The sequence below is a fragment of the Taudactylus pleione genome, unplaced genomic scaffold (genome assembly GCF_031769625.1).
Source record: "Taudactylus pleione unplaced genomic scaffold, aTauple2 ptg000061l, whole genome shotgun sequence".
NCBI classification, from domain to species: domain Eukaryota; kingdom Metazoa; phylum Chordata; class Amphibia; order Anura; family Myobatrachidae; genus Taudactylus; species Taudactylus pleione.
This window is the reverse complement of record NW_028284463.1, coordinates 11,511,920-11,533,753: the sequence shown is the minus strand read 5'-3', so window position 1 is coordinate 11,533,753 and position 21,834 is coordinate 11,511,920. Positions and strand designations below refer to the sequence as shown.

Below are 21,834 nucleotides of genomic sequence, written 5' to 3'. Positions count from 1 at the left end.
TGTTGTCTGTACTTAGTACAGTGATAAATAATAGATGTCCCTGTCATCCGTCCCTGCAGGTTGGCCAGACAGCTCTATTGGGATGAATTGTATTCACGAATTGTTTTATTTTCGGCAAATGGCTTAAAATCTGTGTTTAACTTCAGTTATCCCAGGCAGCTGCAAGTGTTGACAACCGTGTGCCCACACCTGCTTCCGTGGCCAGTACGGACAACCAGGCGGCCCCCGATCACCCAATGACCGATATCAAGCAGGAGGTCAAAACTGAAGACCAGGAGCCTTGTGAGAACCAAGTGGAGACCAAAACAGAGGTAGGGACTGACCTACACACGTATCGTTGGTTACATATTTGCACAGGGCTTAAGGAAAATGCTATTATGTTAAAGATGTTGATAACTCGTGGACACCACCCCTGCTCCCACCACCCACCTCCTCGTCCGCTAATATAATGCACTGATGCAGGATCCCCCACCATTAGCTAATACTCAGCACTGGACTGGCCTGGGTGTGTGAGGGTGAGACTGCTGGGGCTGGGACGATTTATTATTGCTTGTAAACTGCCGCCATCCAGTTAGGTTGCAATGTTTCCTCCACACCACCCATCCTAGCTATCTGACTTTCTAGGACAAGTTTGGTCCTACATTCGCTCTCTTCCCCCTACATGCCAAACATAATGGACTGGCAGCAACAACCAGGTAACGGTGGGGTGTCATCCTGGGGAGAGCTACGTGGGGGAGGAGGGGGGGATTGCTAATAAAAGGAGATTTATCTCAAACTTAGACAATCTCTCTCTCTTTCTATAATAACCGTGAAAACATGTATTTATCACTTACACCTTGCCCGGTTCTTCTTTCTTTGTTCTCCTGTATAGGTTGAAGAGGAGTTACCAACGCAAGTAAAGGAAGCCCCATGTGAGGGCCTAGAGCCAAAACAGGAGCCAATGGAGGTGGAGGAAAAGAAACCGGAAGTTAAGACTGAGCCCAAGGAAGATGAGGAGAATGCGGGCAACGCTACTACCCCACCGTCCACGTCTCCTTCCCAGCCACGAAAGAAGAGTAAGTCATTTGATCAGTCATTATAGGTCATGCCACACACATTGGTTGACATTAGATGAGCCTGTTTTAAAAATATATATATATATTTTTCTTCAGTTTTTAAGCCAGAGGAGCTACGCCAGGCCCTAATGCCTACCCTTGAAGCGCTATATCGACAGGATCCGGAGTCGTTGCCTTTCCGACAGCCAGTTGATCCGCAGTTGCTAGGCATCCCTGTGAGTAGCTCACACCTCGTGTCCTTGCATAGCCAATGTCCTAAGTCTGATCTGTTACATGCTGCGGAGTTACGTGCATGCACCTCTCTGCGGCATCTTCATCTGAATATGTTGGTTTAAGGGGACAGAATATCCCTTGCCCATTGTTAGGCCTCACCTTGGGTTACCCTTGTGTATTTCAAAGAAGCGGTGCAGAAGTGGAATGACACAGTAGCTGGTTTATTATACAGTTATGGGTAAGACCGAGACAGGATTTATACAGGATAAAGATGTCCAGGAATAACACAATACTGCATGCATGGGTTAATGCTGGAGTAACTTGTAAGGCAGTATAACAGCTTAGCAGACTTCACTTGCAAATAGAATATACACGGTAGCTGACTTCACTTGAAATGCAGTATTACAGGCTAGCAGACTGGACTTGCAATACAATGTATCACAATAGCTTGCACTATAATATACAAGGTAGCAGACTTGAAATGCACTACAGCAGACTTGACTTGCAGTGCAATAGAACAGGATAGCTTGCAATGTAATATACCATGTAGCAGACGTGACTTGACATACAGAATAACCATGGTAATAAGGCAAAGTATTGTAACATGATAGGCACTTGAAGTGCTAATGAGAAGAGCCACAGATAGTCACTGGAGTAGCATGGATTGCTAGGCTGCAGACTGGCCTGTGAGCGAAGCTGTAATTGACTGCAGACTCTGAACAGCCTGGAAGCTGAACTGGTAGCCAGGAGCAGGATAGATTTAGGCATCTAGAACTGATGATCTGGCACTGAGGGGGCGACTCAGACCCGGGCGCTAATCCACGGACGCACGCTATGGCCGATAGTCGCCCGTATGCGCCAATATGTGCACGCGCAAGTCACTCACTGCGCTCGGGAATTGTGCGCTCGTAGTACACAGACTGGACGCTACTTTGAGTGACAGTTCCATTTGTGGGTGATAACGGGAAGGTGCTTGTGAACGGGGGAGTGGTGGTGCGAACGCTGGCGTGTCTGGGCGTCAAAACGTCGATTTACGGGTGTGCATAATTAGCATAGAAGCGTCATTGTACACGTCACTTGGTTGTATTTTAGCCTGCAGTGATCGCAGTGCTTGCGGCGGGGTAGGGTCTACCTCAAGCGCTGCGTGCAGCTCTGATGGCTCTCGATGGTTCTGATTGATCATACACTTCCTGGAGATGACGTGTGTTAAGAAAGGAAAGAGGGCGTCTAGACCGGCGTGCATTCGCTCTGCCGTCGCGGAATTTGCATACCCTGCCCCTGATGGCAGCGAAAGTGAGCTGCTTAGCGTCCGGGTCTGAATCGCCCCCTGAGTTCTCAGAAGCTGGGTAATAAGCAGGAGTAACAAGTGCGGCTCATTAGCCAATTACATTCAGCTGCAGAGACACAAACCACAGAGTGCTAGGAGCACCAGCAGAAGTGCCGCATCACTAATGAGAGAGGATACTGCAGGAATCCACACTAGGAGAGCACCACCACTGGAGGAAGAGTGGTACTGCTGTGGATCGTAACACCCATAAGTGTCCCTAGGCTTTAAATGGGGGTGAGAATACGATCAACCCCAGATAACTATCCCTTTTTCTTTTTTCAAGGATTACTTTGACATTGTGAAGAACCCCATGGACTTATCCACAATCAAGCGGAAGCTCGATACCGGGCAGTACCAAGAGCCATGGCAGTATGCGGATGATGTGTGGCTCATGTTCAACAATGCCTGGCTGTATAACCGCAAGACTTCCCGCGTTTACAAGTACTGCACCAAGCTTGCAGAGGTGTTTGAGCTGGACATCGATCCCGTCATGCAGTCTCTGGGCTACTGTTGTGGCCGTAAGGTGAGACGGTTACTATTGGCACCCTGTAGACTGGACTTTGATTGTAGTGGAAATGTGAAGGAGAGTGTCCTAAAAATCCTCCTTTTCTCTCCTGCAGTTTGAGTTCTCACCGCAGACGTTATGCTGCTACGGGAAGCAGCTGTGTACAATCCCTCGGGACGCTGCCTACTACAGCTATCAGAACAGGTAATCTTCAGCTCTGTCTCCGACGACACTAGTGTCTGTAAAGGCATCTTTGCTTTGCGGATTCCATTTTTGTTGAGCTCTGCGTGAAGGACAGTGTAGTATGACAGCATGTTAAACTACATAACTATTGCTTTGAAAGGTATTAAACGCTAGGCAATAGCTACCTAAGACTTAATAGTGACATGATGTCCCAGTCTATGCTGATACTTGCAAAGGCGCTGTAACAAAGCAAAATAATAATATATATAAAGACCATGCATCCCTGAGGATGACCTGCTACAGTAAGAGTGAAACGCGTTGGGTTGGCTTTACTTTGCCAAACTTATACCTGGCTATTTGTGTAAATACAAGATACATTGCCTGAGCAGTTGGGTGTAGTCCATAATGGCCTCTGTCCTTCCACCATCTGGGGGACACTTGACCATGGGGTGTGTTGAGGGTTGAGCAGCTGGCACTTAATAGGTTAATTTTTTTAGGGTGTGTATATATGCTTCTCACCTCCAACCCCTTTCTCCATTTTAAATAAACTGTAGAAGGAGTAGGTCAGTACTAGAGTGACGCGGCATGGAACATCCGCGGAGCTCGGTTCATACTTTCACCAGATTTTCACAGGTTCTGTGACCGAGTACAGAGAAGTTTCCTTTGCATATAAAGTATGGAGTTCAGCCAATGCTGATCATCCCCTCCCCTAGGGGTAGCTTTTGTACATTCCCATGGTCAAGAGTGTTCCGGCCTAGATGGACTAGGAGAAAGAGATTTAATGACAACCATTCTGTCCGCTTGATCTGAGCATGGTCGTTGTTTGCTGTGAATTTATGTTTCCATCTGATTGTCAATCTGCTGGGTTTCTTCTAGGTATCACTTCTGTGAAAAGTGTTTCACTGAGATTCAGGGGGACAATGTTACTTTAGGAGATGACCCTTCGCAACCTCAAACGTAAGTGCCTTCACCTCCTGTCTCTGTATAGTTGGGCCCAGTGTTTGGAAATAAAACCATAATAATACTGAATAATTAGTGGATGAGTTAATAGATTAGTGATTGATGCTGGACAGTCGCAGGGTGAGGGCTTGTGTGACAAATCAGTGATGGATTCTGGGCCGTTAGAGGATACAGCTGCATGAATTGGGTCAGTGATATATACAGTACTGTTACCAGGAGGGCTCTTGTGAATGAGCAGCTACTGAGGGGTAGATGAACTCTCCGATAAGGCATAGCTATGATTGTAGGTGCCATGTTAGTGATCAGTACTGTTGGGCAGGTTTGCAAACTGCACATTCTGCGTTCACTAACACATAAACTGGAGGTGATCGCAGCATGAACAGATCTGTACGTTACAGAGCACTGTAACGGTGCGTACACACGGTCAGATAAGGCCGCTTCTGGCCCCTGCAAACGATGGTCGATGCACGGCCACGTATGGTGGTTATCGACCATCATCCGTAGTCCGTGCAAGCTGGCATAGCTGGTTGATATCGACCAGGTTAACCTGTTTACTATATTATAATCGTAGGTGCCAAACATGCATGTGTTGGATGTTCGAATAAGATCATTCAACACATGCGGGGTGATCAGATAACGATCGTTATTGTTATCTGATCGTCCCGCGGTGTGACCGCGTGTACGCACCATTAGGTACACATTGCTGGTAGTCGCTGTACTTACTCCAAATAATTATACCAAAAATACAGCAATCCCCCACATTTAGATGACTTTTGACTGGTACCTGCCCTACAAGTTTTTCTAAATATGCTGCTTTTTTTCTGGCTGCCCTTTCTTCAGAGATGTTTTTTGTTGCTCTGAGTTATCGCAATATCAGTCTTTTATACTTGGCTGCGTTTGGTGTGCCCCCAGGTTAGCCCCTGCTTATTAGAAGCCTTTATTGGCGATCACTCCCTACTGGCTGCCAATGACAGCAGCGCTTCTACAGTGCATCACTCTGCTTCTTCTCCTTTCATCATCATTCAATTTCCTTTTATTTACAATGATGCTGTGTATTTGGTGCACCGTGCATAACCCAGAATGCATCACCATTATTTTAAAAGATCCACAGGTGGAGATTATTATTATCCTTTATTTATGTAATGCCACAAGGGTTCCGCAGCGCCTTACATAGTACATAAACGAACGAGCACACAAGGCAAGTGCATACTGTAGACAAATGAGCACACAAGAAAAACCCTTATTAACAGTACAAACAATGCAGGACAAATACACGATTTATACATCGCTGCGTAACACTGAAATAAGCAGCATGGCGTCAGCAACCAAGGGTTAGGTGCTGTTGTAAATTAAAGCAGGAGTAAGTGAGGGAGAAGCACATGAGGGAAGAGGGCCCTGCTGATGAGAGCTTACATAATTTATTTCACGTTTGATTCTGTGAGGAGACCTGGAAAACATGCACTGCTGGGGGTCCTGAGTACTGAGTTTGAGAACCTGTGCTTTAGTTCATTGACTTGTACATTCCCTCCCCTTAGTGATGCTAAATAGATTGTTTTTTTTATTTTATTTCTCGGTGCCTCCTGATCTTCTGCAGCGATAGGTTTAGGCAGAGATGTTTCGTTGCCTGGAGACACAATTCATTGCTAGTCGTTAGATAGATTTTGTCATTGGATATATTTTGTGGCCAGTGCAAACTGCAGAACTGTGTTCATCGAATAACTAATAAACCACCGTGCTTAATAAGGACAGGCGTGAATAACAGTGTGTTTATAGGAGGGCAATATAGGTTAAAGGTGGAGAATCCCTTTAAGTTAAGTTGTCATAAGTGGCTTTCCATTGGTAAAGTGTTAGGTGAAAAATAAATGGTGCTTTAAGACAATATAAATATATATATATATATATATTATGTATGTGTGTGTGGTTGTGTCTATATATTTTCCCATTTTGGGTAAATGCAAGAAATGTTCTATCCCATTGATTTAACTATAAACTGGCATGGGGGGGGTGGGGTAGGTGACAGTGACCCTCGGAAGTTTTGTATGCACGTTTGTTTTGTGAAATCACTAATCCTACCTCCAACTTACTGGGAGAGGGCTTTAACTCCAGCATGACGGTGTATTTCAGACTGATGGACGAGAAAAATGGAAGGAGATGCTTTCAGCTGAACAAAATGTAAATATATGCTTCCTCGTTACGTGGGAATACGTGATATGCCTTCGGTGTGCCCCCTTTCCCAGGCTGTGTCGGCAGCATGCAGCTGACGAGACCCTCCCCTTTAACCCAGCAGGGGGAGACGGAGAGCAAAAGCGAGGCGTCGTCATTGACACTGTTCTTTTCTTTCCTCAGGACAATCTCCAAAGATCAGTTTGAGAAGAAGAAGAATGACATGCTGGACCCTGAGCCGTAAGTAGCAAGGCCTACATTCTGTATAGGGGTTTTTTATTCCCCTCAATGCTCCTTGCTCCCATTTTACCATGTTACGGTTATCCTGACCTATATTGTCTTCTAAGCTTTATGATTGTGTAGCGTCTATTTTATTAGGACTGTAATGTAATAAGTTGTCCTCCTGCATCCTCTTTGTCCGCCAGGTTTGTGGATTGTAAGGAGTGCGGAAGGAAAATGCATCAGATCTGTGTGTTACATTTTGACATCATTTGGCCCTCAGGGTAAGTTCCGAACCCCCCGAGGGGATCTCATCCGCTGATACGCTGGTTTTGTCCGGGGCATTAACTTGTGTTCTCTTTCTAATCATCTGTTCTTACTCACATTTGGTAGATGAATTCTTCCCACGTTTAATAGATCTCCTTTCCCAAAGTGAAATAGCTCCCAATCACAATTTGTGGATTATTATATATAGCGTATTGGGGGGGGGAGGGATCTAAAGATCTATTGTTTCATTTTGCCTTTTACTAACCGTCCCTTTTACCTTTTTTGTACAGATTTGTCTGTGATAACTGCTTAAAGAAAACCGGACGGACGCGTAAAGAGAATAAATTCGCCGCAAAGAGTGAGTGGCTCCAGTTCTTGCTTTTTTAATTCAAGTGGGACATATGCGCCGTTCTCTCAGCGCATCAGAATTCCAAGCAGTGCGCTTCCTCGCAAGCATGTCTCTTTCCTGTATCTGCTGTGGCTACGAACAAACCACAGGAATCCACTGACACAGATCATTAGCAGTAGACGTGTCCATTCCCTGTACGGCATTCAGCAGTAGCCCTGTGCTGCTAGATGGAAGGATTTTTCTACTCGCCGTTTCATTTGCCCGAGTCCAGCTGGTGCACACTGCTGTGACGTGGGTTGTGCTGAGGGCACAGGAGTTGGGCACTTGAAAAGGAGTGTCTGATGTTCCTCCCTTCTCCAACCATTCTCCATTTCCAGCTTTCTCCACACAAGGTCCTAAACGACAAGATAAATATCAAAGAACAACCAGAACTCCATTGTGTGTAAGGGTTGGTGGGCAGTGTCCCCAAGATGGACTTAGAGGAATGGATTTAACCGTGAGCACCAAAACTCCTATTTTGTTTTTCATACAAACTCTTGAGACAAAGGACAATTGACGGCCGGCCCTACCTGAACCAGAAGAGTGAGCAGGAAAAGCTTTCTGGAACCAGTTTCCAGATACTTCTAATAAGCCTGCTGAACAGCAGACCTTAGGGAATGGGTATGAAATGCCGCCGTCCGCATGGCCGGCGGTTCGATTCCCGTCAGCGGCAGCCCGACATGAGCAGAGTTCGGAGCAGCGGAAGCCCGACAGCGCTGGAAATCCCGATCGTGGATAGGTGAGTATCTACTAACCTAACCCCCCTAACCCTCCTTAGGGGTGCCTAACCCTAACTTCCCCCCCAAGTGCCTAACCCTAATCCCCCCTCTAAGTGCCTAACCCTAACCACCCCCTTCCCCGCTGCCTAAACCTAAGTGCCCCGGGGGGGTGCCTAACCCTAAGTCCCCCCCGGGAGCCTTAAACCTAACCCTCCCCCATCGCGGCGCCCGGCATTACTACGATCTGAATGCCGGGCGCTGGTCTCCCGGCGTCGGGGAAATGCGGGCGTCTACATCTAGACGCCCGGCATTTCACCCTTGCCGGGATATGTCAGTTGGGAAGCCGGCTGCCGGTATTTAGGCAGTCGGCTTCCCGATTGCATACAGACCTTTGGGGTGCCCACACACATACTGATATACTTACGATCTGACGATGTGTCCAATTTCCCTTGAAATTCTCCCCCGGCAGCTCAGCACACGATTTGGTGTCCAATCTTCATACGATCTCCTGCAGCCAGACTTTTATAGTGCATTGTGTCCTAGATTGTCAGGTCTGCCCTACTGCACGGCAGATCTGAAGATGCGATGTGCGACCTGCGGGGGACGCGCATCGCATCGTCATCATGAGTGGGGACTCAAGATTTCGGCATGTTTTTACCCGGTTTGTCGTTCCAATGTGTTGGAATCGGCCAGATCGGGGAAGAAAATCGCTGTGTGTGGGGGCACCCTTAGTCATGTAACTATAGCTTGTTTTGACACCAGGTGGTCACTGCTTTGCACTTTGTAACGCACCAGTAGATTATTGGACCTCCTAACACCTAAAGCCCATTTCCAGATAAGGATGATGTGCTATCCACATTCAGTAGAATCAGCTGTCTTAGTGCATCTAAACATTCATACCTTGGTAAAAGGTAGTGATGGGAACTAGGCACCATATTAGGCTGGAATGACGGGTCGAGTTTTCGGAAGATTGCGCTAACCCATCGAGAGATCAAGAAAGAAGACCCACATCTCATAGGAAGGACATTTGTAAAGATCACAAACATAACGAAACTCTCTCCAAAAGGGACAGTGGAGAAAACTGAATAAAAAAAGAAACACTGTTATGCATTCCTGTTGCTGGATGCAATGCAAGGAACCTGCCCTGACAAAAAAAGGCCACCTTATAATCCATACCGAACAAAGAAACACAAAGTGCTATACTTGGAAGTTTCACTGTTTGTAACCAGACTCAGAAACAGACTCTGAAGTCCTTACCTAAACTTGACTAATGACCTCAGCCAAATTCAGGGTTCCAGGGTAGTAAAGTACCTTGTGACTGAAGGTCTCCCCGTAGAGGGAAGTGGTCAATAAAGGCCTGTCCTTAGCCATCCAGGGTCTGCAAGAATCACCGGAGTTCTATACCTCTCATTCCGTCGGAGTACTTGAAGATGGAAAAGAAAAAGTAAATGGGGAAAAAAGCTCTTAAAACAACTGTATTGTCAGCGCCACAGAGAACCTGCCCACTCGTAGGGCACTTAACACTAAACTGGGGAAGATAGGTTAGGGGTACATCAGCCTTCAAAAAACTTTTAACATCTCCTGTGACCCTCAACACAAACTATGGTAAACGTATCTCCATGATTTGATAAGAGAAAAACAAAAACCGTGCTAGTTATTTCCTGGAACAATGCAGAACATTTGTTTTATAACCTTAAATATGAACCTGTGGTTTAATAGGTCTTTAGCACACAAGTACTTGGGGCCGTAGGTTTTAATTAGAACTGTTGAACTCCAAACTGGCCAGAGCATAGAACGGAATGCCAGTGTTGTGACAGCGTGGAAAAGCACTCCCACATAACGCGTTTCACTGCTCGGATAGCAGTTTCATCAGAAGCGGCTGGCTCACACTTTTTTGTGTTTTGCTATTGGTCTAATTCAGAAAGGAGAGTGCAGATATCTCCAGTTGCAGAAGCTGAATCTATCCTTGGGCTTATTAACTGCGTTCAGTATGTACTTTTTATAATTTAACCATTCTCCTTTTTAAAAGCCACAGTAGGTATTATAGTGAACAGGGTGTTTTTCTTTTCTCTTTCTTCCTTTATTCATAATATTGGTTTGTTGGCGCTCAATGTGTGTGTTTTTGGTTGCTCCAAAATCTTCTGGAGTCTTATACTTCATTCTCACTAGCTCTTCCATTTCCCAGGGCTTCAAACAACTCGACTAGGAAACCATCTCGAGGATCGTGTCAACAAGTTCCTTAGGCGGCAGAACCATCCAGAGTCGGGCGAGGTTTCAGTCAGGGTGGTGGCCAGTTCTGATAAGATGGTGGAAGTCAAATCTGGCATGAAATCCAGGTATAATTTGAAACTGTATGAAAAAAATTGACTTCCGAGCTACCCTCGAAAGTCGTTCTAATCTGCTCTCATATATCTTGTCATGTGCATTCTAGACCTCTTTGTTACTGTTAAGCTGTTGGATGTATTTAAATATTTAATGTCCAAAATGGTTGCAGAATAGTTGATTCGGATTAGTAGCTATTTGTTCAGTGATTTTCTTGACCTCTCGCTTCTTGCTTTTAGGTTTGTTGACACGGGTGAAATGCCGGATTCCTTCCCGTACCGCACTAAGGCTCTGTTCGCCTTTGAGGAGATTGATGGGGTGGATGTGTGCTTCTTTGGTATGCACGTGCAGGAATATGGGTCCGAGTGCCCTCTTCCCAACACCAGGTGACTTGTCAGCCATACTCCAGGCTTCTTTGTTGTATTGTGTGTGTGTGTGAAATTCAATTAAAATATGTCAATTCAGTTTGGTACATCAGGTAAATGGCCTATGTCAGTGGTGGCGAACCTTGGCACTCCAGCTGCTGTGGGACTACATATTCCAGCATGCACTGCCAGAGTTTTGCTGTTAGCGAACGCTAAAACTGGCAGGGCATGCTGGGATATGTAGTCCCACAGCAGCTGGAGTGCCAAGGTTGGCCAACACTGGTCTATGTGATGGGCAGATTGTCATTCATAAGCACATTGCAGCACGAACGTAGTTCTACTGATCTAAGAGTGCTGCGAGTTGATGCAAAGAGGTTTACGCTATTTAGATAGGAGGTGGAACAATACTCGTGAGACTGCATCCTATTAACTCACTCCAAAACTAAGCACCTCGTGCCATTAGGTTGCATGTCAGTGCACTTTAGGACTGTAATGCATGTTTTTGTTTTATTTATTGTTTATTTACTCTTTATCTTGCTCTTTAGGCGTGTATACATCTCGTACCTGGACAGCATTCACTTCTTCCGGCCGCGTAGCCTCCGAACAGCCGTGTACCATGAAATACTCATTGGGTACTTGGAATACGTGAAAAAACTTGGGTAAATCTGCTACTATATTATTACATACGTCTGTGTAGTAGTAGTAGTAGTAGTAGTGACTTTGTATTGGGCATATTTTTTGTTTTTGCATGTCTTCTTTTTCATTAGATTTTTCTTTTTTCCCTTTTCAGCTACGTTACAGGACACATTTGGGCCTGCCCTCCAAGTGAAGGAGATGATTACATCTTCCACTGTCACCCAGCCGACCAGAAGATCCCCAAACCTAAGCGTTTACAGGAGTGGTACAAAAAGATGCTGGACAAAGCCTTCGCGGAGCGTATTATACATGACTATAAGGTATGTTGGGGGTGGTGGTTGTTGGACGGAAAAACTAGCTAATCCTAGATCTTTTAACATCTCCTCCTTCCTTGCTTTCTGTTCTGCAGGACATATTTAAGCAGGCCACAGAGGATCGACTTACCAGTGCCAAGGAGCTTCCATATTTTGAAGGGGACTTTTGGCCCAATGTGCTGGAAGAAAGCATAAAGGAATTAGAGCAGGAGGAAGAGGAGCGGAAAAAGGAGGAGAACACGGCAGCGTGCGAGGTCCCCGAGGTGAGTTTATCGAGCAACATGACGGGTCTCCTTGAATGTGCTAATTAAGGAAAACATGCCCATCGGAATGCTTAGAAGTGGTTGTGATTGGACGTGCTGTCACTTGTGAACATGTCAAAGGACGCTAAGAGGTTGACCATGGTCTTCTTGCAGGGCTGCCAGGGAGACAGCAAAAATGCCAAGAAGAAGAACAGCAAAAAGACCAACAAGAATAAAAGCAGCATGAGCCGGGCCAACAAGAAGAAAACCAGCATGCCCAACGTGTGCAACGACCTGAGCCAGAAACTGTATGCCACCATGGAGAAGCATAAAGAGGTAAGATGCTCTGGGTCAACGTTAGAAAGAGCAGCACAACATGTAGTGAATTCGGGTTCTTCTGTATCTTCATTCCTTTTGTAGATGTTGACTCTTCTTTAATTATGTTCTTCTGCTTGTTGCCTTATTGTTTGCTAGTATGGAGACGTTGCATACAAAAAAAAAAAAAGGAGGAAAGTAGGGCTAGTTGTTGGGGCACACTTAGAAAAATATAATAAAATGTAACTTTTATTAAATATAAATAGATAAAATATAAGCACCACCAACAATGATCTTATTTGAAAGCAGTGATCACGTATGGTTGGTCCTTTGTGGATATTATTGATCTAATTCAAGAAAACCCGCTCTGTGCAGAATCTTCCCTCTCTTTGTGCATAGTATGGAGATGTAAAATGTCCTGGCTTCTTTTTATAACCCGAGCTGTAACTTCTATTACAGTTTTGTTCCGTCTATACATAATTTTTGTTGTTTTGTTCTTCCTCCACCTTTTTGCTTGTTTACTTATACTGCATTTATTTTTCCCAGGTTTTTTTTGTGATACACTTCTATGCGGGTCCAGTGATCAACTCCCTCCCGCCTATTGTGGACCCAGATCCCATGCTAAGCTGTGATTTGATGGACGGGCGAGACGCGTTTCTGACCCTGGCCCGGGATAAGCACTGGGAGTTCTCCTCGTTGCGTCGCTCCAAATGGTCTACACTGTGCATGCTGGTGGAACTGCACACTCAGGGCCAGGACAGATTTGTCTACACCTGCAATGAATGCAAGCACCACGTGGAGACTCGCTGGCACTGTACTGTTTGTGAGGTGAGTGTGGCAGCCTGAAGAGGTACGAAATGACTATGATGATTGTTGTGTAGCGCTGTGGATTCTGCCCCTCCATCGTGTAAACTTATTCCACTCTTTCCCACCTCCCCCTCCCCAGGATTATGATCTGTGTGTGAGCTGCTACAACATGAAGAGTCACGAGCACAAGATGGTGAAGTGGGGTTTGGGACTGGACGACGAGAGCAACAGCCAGGGAGAGGCGCAGTCCAAGAGTCCGCAGGAGTCGCGCCGTCTGAGCATCCAGCGCTGTATCCAATCTCTGGTGCATGCCTGCCAGTGTCGCAATGCCAACTGCTCGCTGCCCTCATGCCAGAAAATGAAACGCGTTGTGCAGCACACGAAGGGCTGCAAGCGCAAGACCAATGGAGGATGTCCTGTCTGCAAGCAGCTTATTGCCCTGTGCTGCTACCATGCAAAACATTGCCAGGAGAACAAGTGCCCAGTCCCCTTCTGTCTGAACATCAAGCAAAAGCTACGGCAGCAGCAGATTCAACACCGACTGCAGCAGGCGCAGCTAATGAGGCGGCGTATCGCTACCATGAACACACGTACAGCTCCTCAGCAGCCTCTGCCCTCCCCTACCCCTGCCACGCCTGGAACGCCTACCCAACAACCCAGTACGCCACAGACTCCACAGCCTGCTCCTCAACCTTCCCCAGGAGGAATGGCCTCTCCAGGCTTCCCCAGTGTGGCTAGGACTCAGCCCCCCAACGTGGCATCACAGGGTAAGCCAACCAGTTCACTGCTTGTTGAGTCTCCCTCCCAGCCCACTGTAAAGCCACCACCAGCTGCTGTTGCAGCCGCCCGTCAAATAGAACGGGAGGCACAGCAACAGCAGCAGCTGTATCGGGTCACCAACATTGAGAGTATGACTAGCGTGCGCCCAGGCATGGTGAATCCGACCGTGGGACCTGTTAATGCTTTGCCGCAAATTAATATGAACGTGCCGCGCCCAGGTCCCATTGCAGCCCCTCCAATCATGGCAGGCATGCAGCAAGGACAGTGGTCTACAGCTCCAATGCCTCAGCAGACTCCAATGCAGCAGAGTATCCAGCGTCCGGTGATGCAGATGGCCACAGCCCAGCAAGCAGTGGCAGGGCCCCGACTGCAAGGAGTTCCACAGCAGCAGGCCCGGACCATATCACCCAATGCTTTGCAAGACCTCCTACGTACCCTAAAGTCCCCCAGCTCTCCGCAGCAGCAGCAACAGGTGCTCAATATCCTGAAGTCCAACCCCCAGTTGATGGCTGCTTTTATCAAGCAAAGGACTGCCAAATATGCGTCACACCAGCCAGGTATGCAGCCACAGCAGGTACCCCAGCCGCCACCACAACAACCAGGCATGCATCCACAGCCTGGCCTGCAGACCATGAGCCCCATGCAGGTCAGTGTGCAACGGCCCACTGTCCCTCAACAGCAGCCGGGGATGAATCCACAGAGCCAGGGCATCAGTCTCATGAATCCAGCTCACAATCCCAGCTTAGCGAATATGAACCCACAATATCGAGAGATGCTACGGCGGCAGATAATGCAGCAACAGCAGAGCGGAGCAGGCATGGCCGGTGGGATGCCAGCCCACGGGCAGTTCCAGCAGCCGCAAGGAGGATACTCGCAGTCGCAGGCTTTGCAGCAGCAGCAGCAGCAACGTATGCAGCAGCATCTCTCCATACAAAGCGGAGCCATGGGACAGATCTCGCAGATGGCACAGCAAGGACTGGGCACAGATGGGGCACCATCAACCATCCAGCAATTGCAACAGCGACTTCAACAGCAGCTCAAGCAGCAGATTGCTTCCTCTGGGCAGCCTAACCCCATGAGTCCTCAGCAGCATCTCCTGACAGGCCAGCCCCCTTCCACGCACCTTGCCCCAGGCCAACAAATTGCCACCTCGCTCAGCAATCAGGTGCGCTCACCTGCCCCCGTCCAGTCACCCCGCCCTCAGTCGCAGCCTCCACATTCCAGCCCTTCGCCCCGTGTACAGCCGCAACCCTCTCCTCACCACGTGTCTCCGCAGACGGGCTCGCCTCACCCGGGCTTGGCAGCCTCTATGGGCACCTCTTTAGACCAGGGTCACCTGGGTAACCCAGAACAGAGCGCCATGCTTCCACAGCTGAATCCTCCCAACCGTGGCGCCCTTACAAATGACTTGTCTCTTGTAGGAGATACTTCAGGGGATACTTTGGAAAAGTTTGTTGAGGGATTGTAGCATCCACAGAATGCCAGTGAACTGGAGGACTGCAATGGTGGATGGTAAAAGGGGGGGATCACTCTCCTAACGCCTCCACCTCTCTCCCCACTTTGTTATATATAAATATAAATATATAAATATCTATCCCTCCCATTCCTTCCACCCTACAATGGACGTTATTTTATTTTTTGTTTTGTTTGCCTACTCATTGCTGGTCTGCACATCAGGGACACAGGGTCACAGTCTGGACTGAGACCGCCGCCCATTTGCCAGATTTCAACCCTGCACTGTCAGGGGAGGGGATGGCAGAGCGTTGCTGAGCACCGCCGTCACCCTTCTCTTAGCATTGTCAGTGGCTGCTTTGACTTTGAACTCAACTGAACATTTTGTGTCTTGGGGGGGGGGGGGGGGGGGGGTTTCCTATTTTATCCTTTTTTTTTTTTTTTTTTTTTTTTTTTTTTAGCTATCCAAATGGCCAAAATGACATACCTCCCTCCCCTTTTTGGGTTGCTATGAATTTCCATCACCGGTCTGAGATGCAATAGGCCAGGCAGCCATAGAGGAACTTACCCCGCTTCCATCCTCACTTTGTGGGGGAACGCGCTTCTCTGCCAGGTGGATGCAGTATTGCTTCAGGCAGTGAAGGGTGGTGAACTCTTAATTACGCTATTATGTGTGTAATTATTTTCATTTTCTTCATTTTTGAGGACTGTCTTATTGGGTATTTTTCTCCTGCAGATACAGAGCCTAAAACAAAATAGGGGAGGGAGAGGGGGGGGACTTTTTGCCACTTGTAATTACATCTGTCCCTTCCAGACTGGGAAGAGGTTTTTTTGTTTTTTGTTTTTTTCTCCATATTTGTAAAGAAGTTAGGAGAAGAATTTTCATGGATTACTTTATTCCCTCCTGTCCAAAAACCCCAGACTACCAAAAGCTCTTCCACCAAATCTTCCCAGCAAACCTTACCCCCCCAGAGGGGTGAAGCCGTGCAATCTGAATTTTCATCAGCCCACCGAAGTACCCCTCCTAATTTTATTTTATTTTTTAAGTATCGGCTGGGGCATGAAATGGGAAATGGCTCCCACGAACTTTGGAACTACAGCAAAATTGAGGGGGGGGAAAAAATAAAATAATAAAAAATAAAAAAACACAAGCAATCAAAGTGTAAATCATGTCAGTTCTACCAGTATACGGCGAGGGGTGGCGAAACGCAAAAAAAAAAGACTGAATCATTGTACAGAACGGTAGAACGCGTGACGAAACCCGGGAGCATTTCTTAACGTATATGACATTTTGTTAACTGCTCTTCTGTCGGAGGGGGGTAAGCAATCATTCTTTGACCCCTTCTGGCAGGAAAGTGGTGGAAATACTGTCTTGACAGCAGCTATTTTCATGCTGAGTAAAAGTGTATATGGTATTAAAACTTCAGTGTTCTGGGTTTTTTCTTAGTTTTTTTTTTTTTGTTTATGAAAAATGCTGTTTTTAACATTGTACGCTGGACTATGCATGTATTTTTTTTTTAACTGTATATAAAGTATTGCTTAAAATTGATATAAATTACTGACCTTTTTACCATGTAGTTCATTCCTTACAGCCCCTAGACCACACAGAGCTGTACAGACCGTGATCTGACTGTTTTGGGTAAAAATTTGGTTGTTCTTTTTTATTCAACTTAACATCAGCTAAGAGAGCAGCTTTGTAGGCCCGAGGCTGACTTAAAAGCATTTTCTAGCATACAGGGCCACGGGAGACAAGTGCACGGCATATAATGGTTGGGCACAAATATAGGTGTCTGCAAAAAAAAAGCGCTTAAATCCTTCACAAAGCGCCATGGTGAAATGCCAACTTATTCACAGACCGCAGAGGCGGTCATTTTGTGACTGATCCAGTATTTGAGGCAATGCGAACCTATTGACTTGGGTGACTAGGTTGAAGTGACTTGGGTTATATCCGTTCCTATTTATGGTTAGATGGTCATGACAAAACGGGCGCTTCAGCCCACAGAAACGGCTGCCCTCCACCACATGCAGGCAGCAGGCGGTAGACTGGGAAAAGGTCTATGCTCACTGGGTGAAAACAGATAACCTGCTTTAGACACTAAAGTGCGCTAGATCCATGCTGACTTGGGATGTTTTTGTGGTGTCCATTAGTGACAAATGTCCATGTCTGGCTGTCTCTCTTCCTCGTTATTATAGTCCCATTGTTATCCAGAATTGAAGCACTACGTTGGTAGCAATTGTGCAGCATGACCCGGTTTTGGCGCTGTGAGATCAGCTTATTGGGAGGAGAGTTTCACGGCTTTCTCACTATTGAAATAATTGTCTCCTTCATATATAAGTTCACAGCAGCCATTACAATGCCTTCTGAGATACACAACCTCTGTGGGATGGTAGATAACGCACCGCCTCTAATTCCCCTGCGTCTATTCCTGCCCCTCATCATAGGTAGGCCAGACGCTGTCGTGTTGTGCATCTCTAGTGCACGGCTTTTATTGTCTTATTGATCACGACGCCGCACCATTCTGATTCTGCAAACCGTGAAGGATCTGGGTGCCTCCGGAGGCTGTAAAAAGAAAATTTGTACCTGGCAGTAGATTAAAAAAACAATGGCGCACAGCTGTAGCAATGTAATGAGGAAGCACGACTTAATTGGAGACTGGTACCTAAAGTAGAAACGTCTGTAACCGGCGTGTGCCCTAGGACTACAATTCCTATTGACGGTGCTGGGGGAGGGGGGTGGTTTCATTCAATTTAAGTTTCTTTCTACTTCAGGGTCCATAGGGGTCCACAGGGTGACCTTGGGGTATAGCTGGATCCTGGATCCTCGGGCACCACGGAGTTAAAGCTTTTAGCTGCTCCCAGGATGCACTTGGGTCCAACCTCCCCTATACCCCGCCCCCGAGCCACAGGCACCTCAGTTTTAGATGGTGCCCGGCCGGAGTCGGGTCACCCTGCCGGGTGGGCTGCAGGAGCAGCCCCCTAAAGCTTTTAATTTTTTATTGAACTTAGTTAAATTTATTTATTTTTTACTATTAGTTTTTTCTCTAGAGCAGCAGCGCTGGGCTGTCTGTACAGACGCCCACGCTGCCGCTCCTTCTCCCTGCTGGCGCCGCGACGCCAGCACTGAACTGGGGATCGCGGCGGGGGAAGCCACAGTCTGTACTAGCCGGACTCTGGCTTCCCCCGGGACTGCTGCCGGAAGACGCCGGGGAGATCAGGTAAGCCGCGCACCGCTGATTAGCGGCGGTGCGCGGGTTCCTTGTAAATGCAGTCCCATGCCCCCGGTCTAGGGGACAGACCGGGGGCGCTAGCGGTGGCGGCGGGCCCCCCCTCCAGCGGAGGCATACCCCGCCAGACCACTAGACCACCAGGGTTAATATCGCGGCAAGCGGGATGCCGGCAACCCGGGGGTTAATATGCTAGCCAGGGGAGGAAGCCTTCCCTGTCTAGCGGCTCCTCCCCTCAGCTCAGCGCGCCTTTCAGCTCGGAGTCTGGCGTCGCTGAGCTGCAGATACTCGGCCACTCCTCCTCTGAGGTCTCCAGCGGCCATTTTCTTACTGGCAGCGTGGATACTCTCAGGGAGCACGCGGACCGGTCCCCCTGTGTACCTCTCCCCTGCAGAAGGACAGTGTACACAGCACTATAGCCCTCCCAGACACTGAATCTGGGAGGTTGATTGTAGTGGAAAGGTGCAGTGAGTATATCTTCCTGCATGGTATGTGACTTTTGCTAGTGCTGCCTGTCTGTGTCTTTTTTCTACTTACTGTCAGCCTGTACCTATCCCTTTCCTTCTCCTACAAGCCCTACAGGTGTGCGGGGGAAGGGTGTTTCTACTGACCTCACCTATATAGATCACGTATTTGTGAGGTCCGTCACATACAGTTGTGTGCTACACAGTACCATATTGTGGGCTGTTGTTCAGCACATTGGTGAGTGCGCACGTTTTCTTCCTAAGTCATGTCTGAGGAGGAGATTGAGCACTCCGGGGCTCCAGCATTGTTCTCCTGCAGGCGCTGTTCTGCAGGAGTGGATAGGGAGGATTTGTCACAGGACGGCCTGTGCGGACGGTGCCAGGCGGTCCCTGGTACGTCTAAACCTCCCATTTCGCAGGAGCCACCATGGGCGATGTTTTCCCAGGTGCTGGTGTCCATCGCGGACCGTCTGTCGGTCCCGACTGCCGCCCCTACTAGGGCGTTGCCCCAGCCTGCCATCCCCCATTCCCCGGGTGTCCCACAATTATTGCAGACTCCCCCGGGGTCTCAGCCTGTTGGTCCCTATGCGGGGTTGCCAATGTATATTCAGTCCACCCCTGTGGCACAGCCGGCTGTGGTGCCGTTTCAGGCTCCTGTGACAGCTCCTCCACCCTGGGTGGATGCGCTTTCCCACACTGTCCAAGATTTGGCGGCAGCATCTTCGGCTTTTCAGTCGATGTTGCGCAGTGACGTGCCCTCCAGGGCGTCTAAACGCTCAGTCATGGCACAGGCTGCGCATCTTTCGGATTCTGAGGGGTTCTCGGATGATGGTGAGGTACAGGATGACTCAGCCTCAGATGCCTCAGTCCAGGAGGTAGACACTAAGTCTTCCATCAATGTGCGGGCTCTGGTTAAGGCGGTGCGGGCTATTCTTCTGATTGAGGATGAGGCACCCGCTCCCAAGTCAAGGTATCCTAGTTTTAAAAAAGCTAAGGTTACTTCTACAGCGTTCCCCTTGTCTGATCAGTTGACTGATCACATGGCGGTGGCCTGGCAGACGCCCAGTAAGCGTTTCCTGCCACAGAAACGCTTGGCGTCCAATTATCCATTCCCGGAAGCGCATTGTAAGAAATGGGAAACTCCGCCTGCAGTCGATTCCCATGTAACACGCCTCATCAGGAGTGCTACTTTGCCATTGCCGTCTATATCCTCGCTGAAGGATCCTACGGACAGGAAGGTGGAGACTTGTCTAAAGTCTATTTATTCTCTCTCAGGGGCTGTAGCCCGGCCGTCCATGGCCATCTCCTGGGTGGCCAAGGCCATTGAGGGGTGGGCCAACGCCTTGGAGGACACGTTTACGGATGAATCTCCGGACGTCCAGGGGGCGTTGTTAGGACAGATGAGAGATGCCGCCTCCTACATTGGAGAAGCATCTTTGGATGCTAGCCTGTTGACCTCTAGGGTTTCGGCGGCAGCAGTGTATGCTCGTAGATCCTTGTGGTTGCGGTCTTGGAGAGCAGACGCGGATTCAAAGAAAGGCTTGGAGGCCTTACCTTTTAATGGGGAATTACTATTTGGTCCGGACCTGGACAAAATAGTAGATACCCTGGCAAAATCCAAGTCAGCCTTCCTCCCTTCAGCTACTACACCTGCTAAGGTCCGGAGCTCGGCGTTTCGTTCCTTTCGGGTTCAGGGCAAGGCAAAGGGTCAGTCCTTCCCGAGGCAGTCCGCACCCAAGACCGCCACAAAGCCAAAGAAGCAAGCCTGGAGTGCTAGGCGCCCTTCTTCAAAGCCAGAAGATAAGCCTTCTGCGTGATGGGACGGGCCTCCCTCTGGGGGACCCCAGAGTGGGAGGCCGACTTCTTCAATTCGCCCAGTGCTGGCACAATACCACCACGGATGCCTGGGTGCGAGAAGTGGTCTCCCAGGGGTACGCCCTGTCTTTTCGGCACAGGCCGCCTTGCCAGTTTTTTTGCACAAGTCCTTCTCAGGACAAAACCAAGGCCTTGCAGGTTCAGGAAGCCATAGAGGCCTTGCTGACGGCGGGGGTCATTATACCCGTACCACAGTCTCAACGTGGGATGGGGTATTACTCTACGCTGTTTCTGGTGCAGAAACCCAATGGCTCTCATCGCCCCATCCTCAATTTGAAGTCCCTGAACAGGTTTCTCAGGGTTCCCAAATTCAGGATGGAAACTTTGCGTTCCATCATACTGGCGATGGAACCGGGGGATTATATGGTCTCCCTGGATATCCAGGACGCCTACCTCCATGTGCCTATAGCAACATCGCACCAAAGGTTTCTGCGGTTTGCTATTCTCCACAACCACTACCAATTCAGGGCTCTACCCTTTGGTCTCTCCACGGCACCAAGGGTATTTACCAAGGTGATGGCGGTCATGGCGGCTCACCTTCGGAGCCAGGGGATACGGTTGCTACCGTATCTAGACGACCTCCTCTTGCTGGCAAGCTCCCCGGAGGTACTGATCCAGCATCTCCACCTGACGGTCGCTTGTCTACAGGCGCACGGCTGGTTGATCAACTGGAAGAAATCCTCCCTCATCCCATCACAACGGATGGTTCATTTGGGGGCCCTGCTGGACTCTCGTCAGCAACGGATTTTTCTGACTCCAGAGAAGGTCTCCTCCTTACAGCTGCGGATTCACAGTTGTCTGAGCAGTGGCAGAGTGTCGGTGCACTCAGCGATGAGAGTTTTGGGGTCCATGGTGTCGGCATTCGACATGGTGGAGTTTGCCCAGTTCCATTCCAGGCCCCTGCAGGGGCTGATTCTTTCAGAATGGAACGGATTGCCACACAGGATCCGCTCTCAGATGCTGGTGTTGTCCTCGGAGGTGCGTCTGTCCCTAGCCTGGTGGCTGCAGACAGCGCATCTCCTGGAGGGGCGCCCCTTTT

The 21,834-nt window shown here is 48.5% G+C and overlaps 1 protein-coding gene across 2 annotated transcripts in view; it reads left to right on the top strand.

Moving 5' to 3' along the window:
• The window catches only part of CREBBP (CREB binding lysine acetyltransferase), a 53,457-nt gene extending 38,071 nt beyond the window's left edge, over positions 1–15,386 (top strand). The window contains exons 15-32 of one of the 2 annotated variants that reach the window (XM_088464723.1): positions 147–311; positions 872–1,055; positions 1,152–1,270; positions 2,879–3,118; positions 3,216–3,304; positions 4,160–4,240; positions 6,368–6,415; positions 6,590–6,646; positions 6,832–6,909; positions 7,183–7,250; positions 10,185–10,335; positions 10,561–10,707; positions 11,232–11,345; positions 11,477–11,642; positions 11,732–11,899; positions 12,053–12,214; positions 12,740–13,021; positions 13,140–15,386. In XM_088464723.1, coding sequence (XP_088320849.1) covers positions 147–311; positions 872–1,055; positions 1,152–1,270; positions 2,879–3,118; positions 3,216–3,304; positions 4,160–4,240; positions 6,368–6,415; positions 6,590–6,646; positions 6,832–6,909; positions 7,183–7,250; positions 10,185–10,335; positions 10,561–10,707; positions 11,232–11,345; positions 11,477–11,642; positions 11,732–11,899; positions 12,053–12,214; positions 12,740–13,021; positions 13,140–15,248 — 4,428 coding nt within the window. In that variant the 3' untranslated portion in view covers positions 15,249–15,386. The remainder of the gene's footprint in view (positions 1–146; positions 312–871; positions 1,056–1,151; positions 1,271–2,878; positions 3,119–3,215; positions 3,305–4,159; positions 4,241–6,367; positions 6,416–6,589; positions 6,647–6,831; positions 6,910–7,182; positions 7,251–10,184; positions 10,336–10,560; positions 10,708–11,231; positions 11,346–11,476; positions 11,643–11,731; positions 11,900–12,052; positions 12,215–12,739; positions 13,022–13,139) is intronic. The other variant, XM_088464724.1, reaches the window with a different exon arrangement.
• The last annotated feature ends 6,448 nt before the right edge of the window (positions 15,387–21,834 follow it).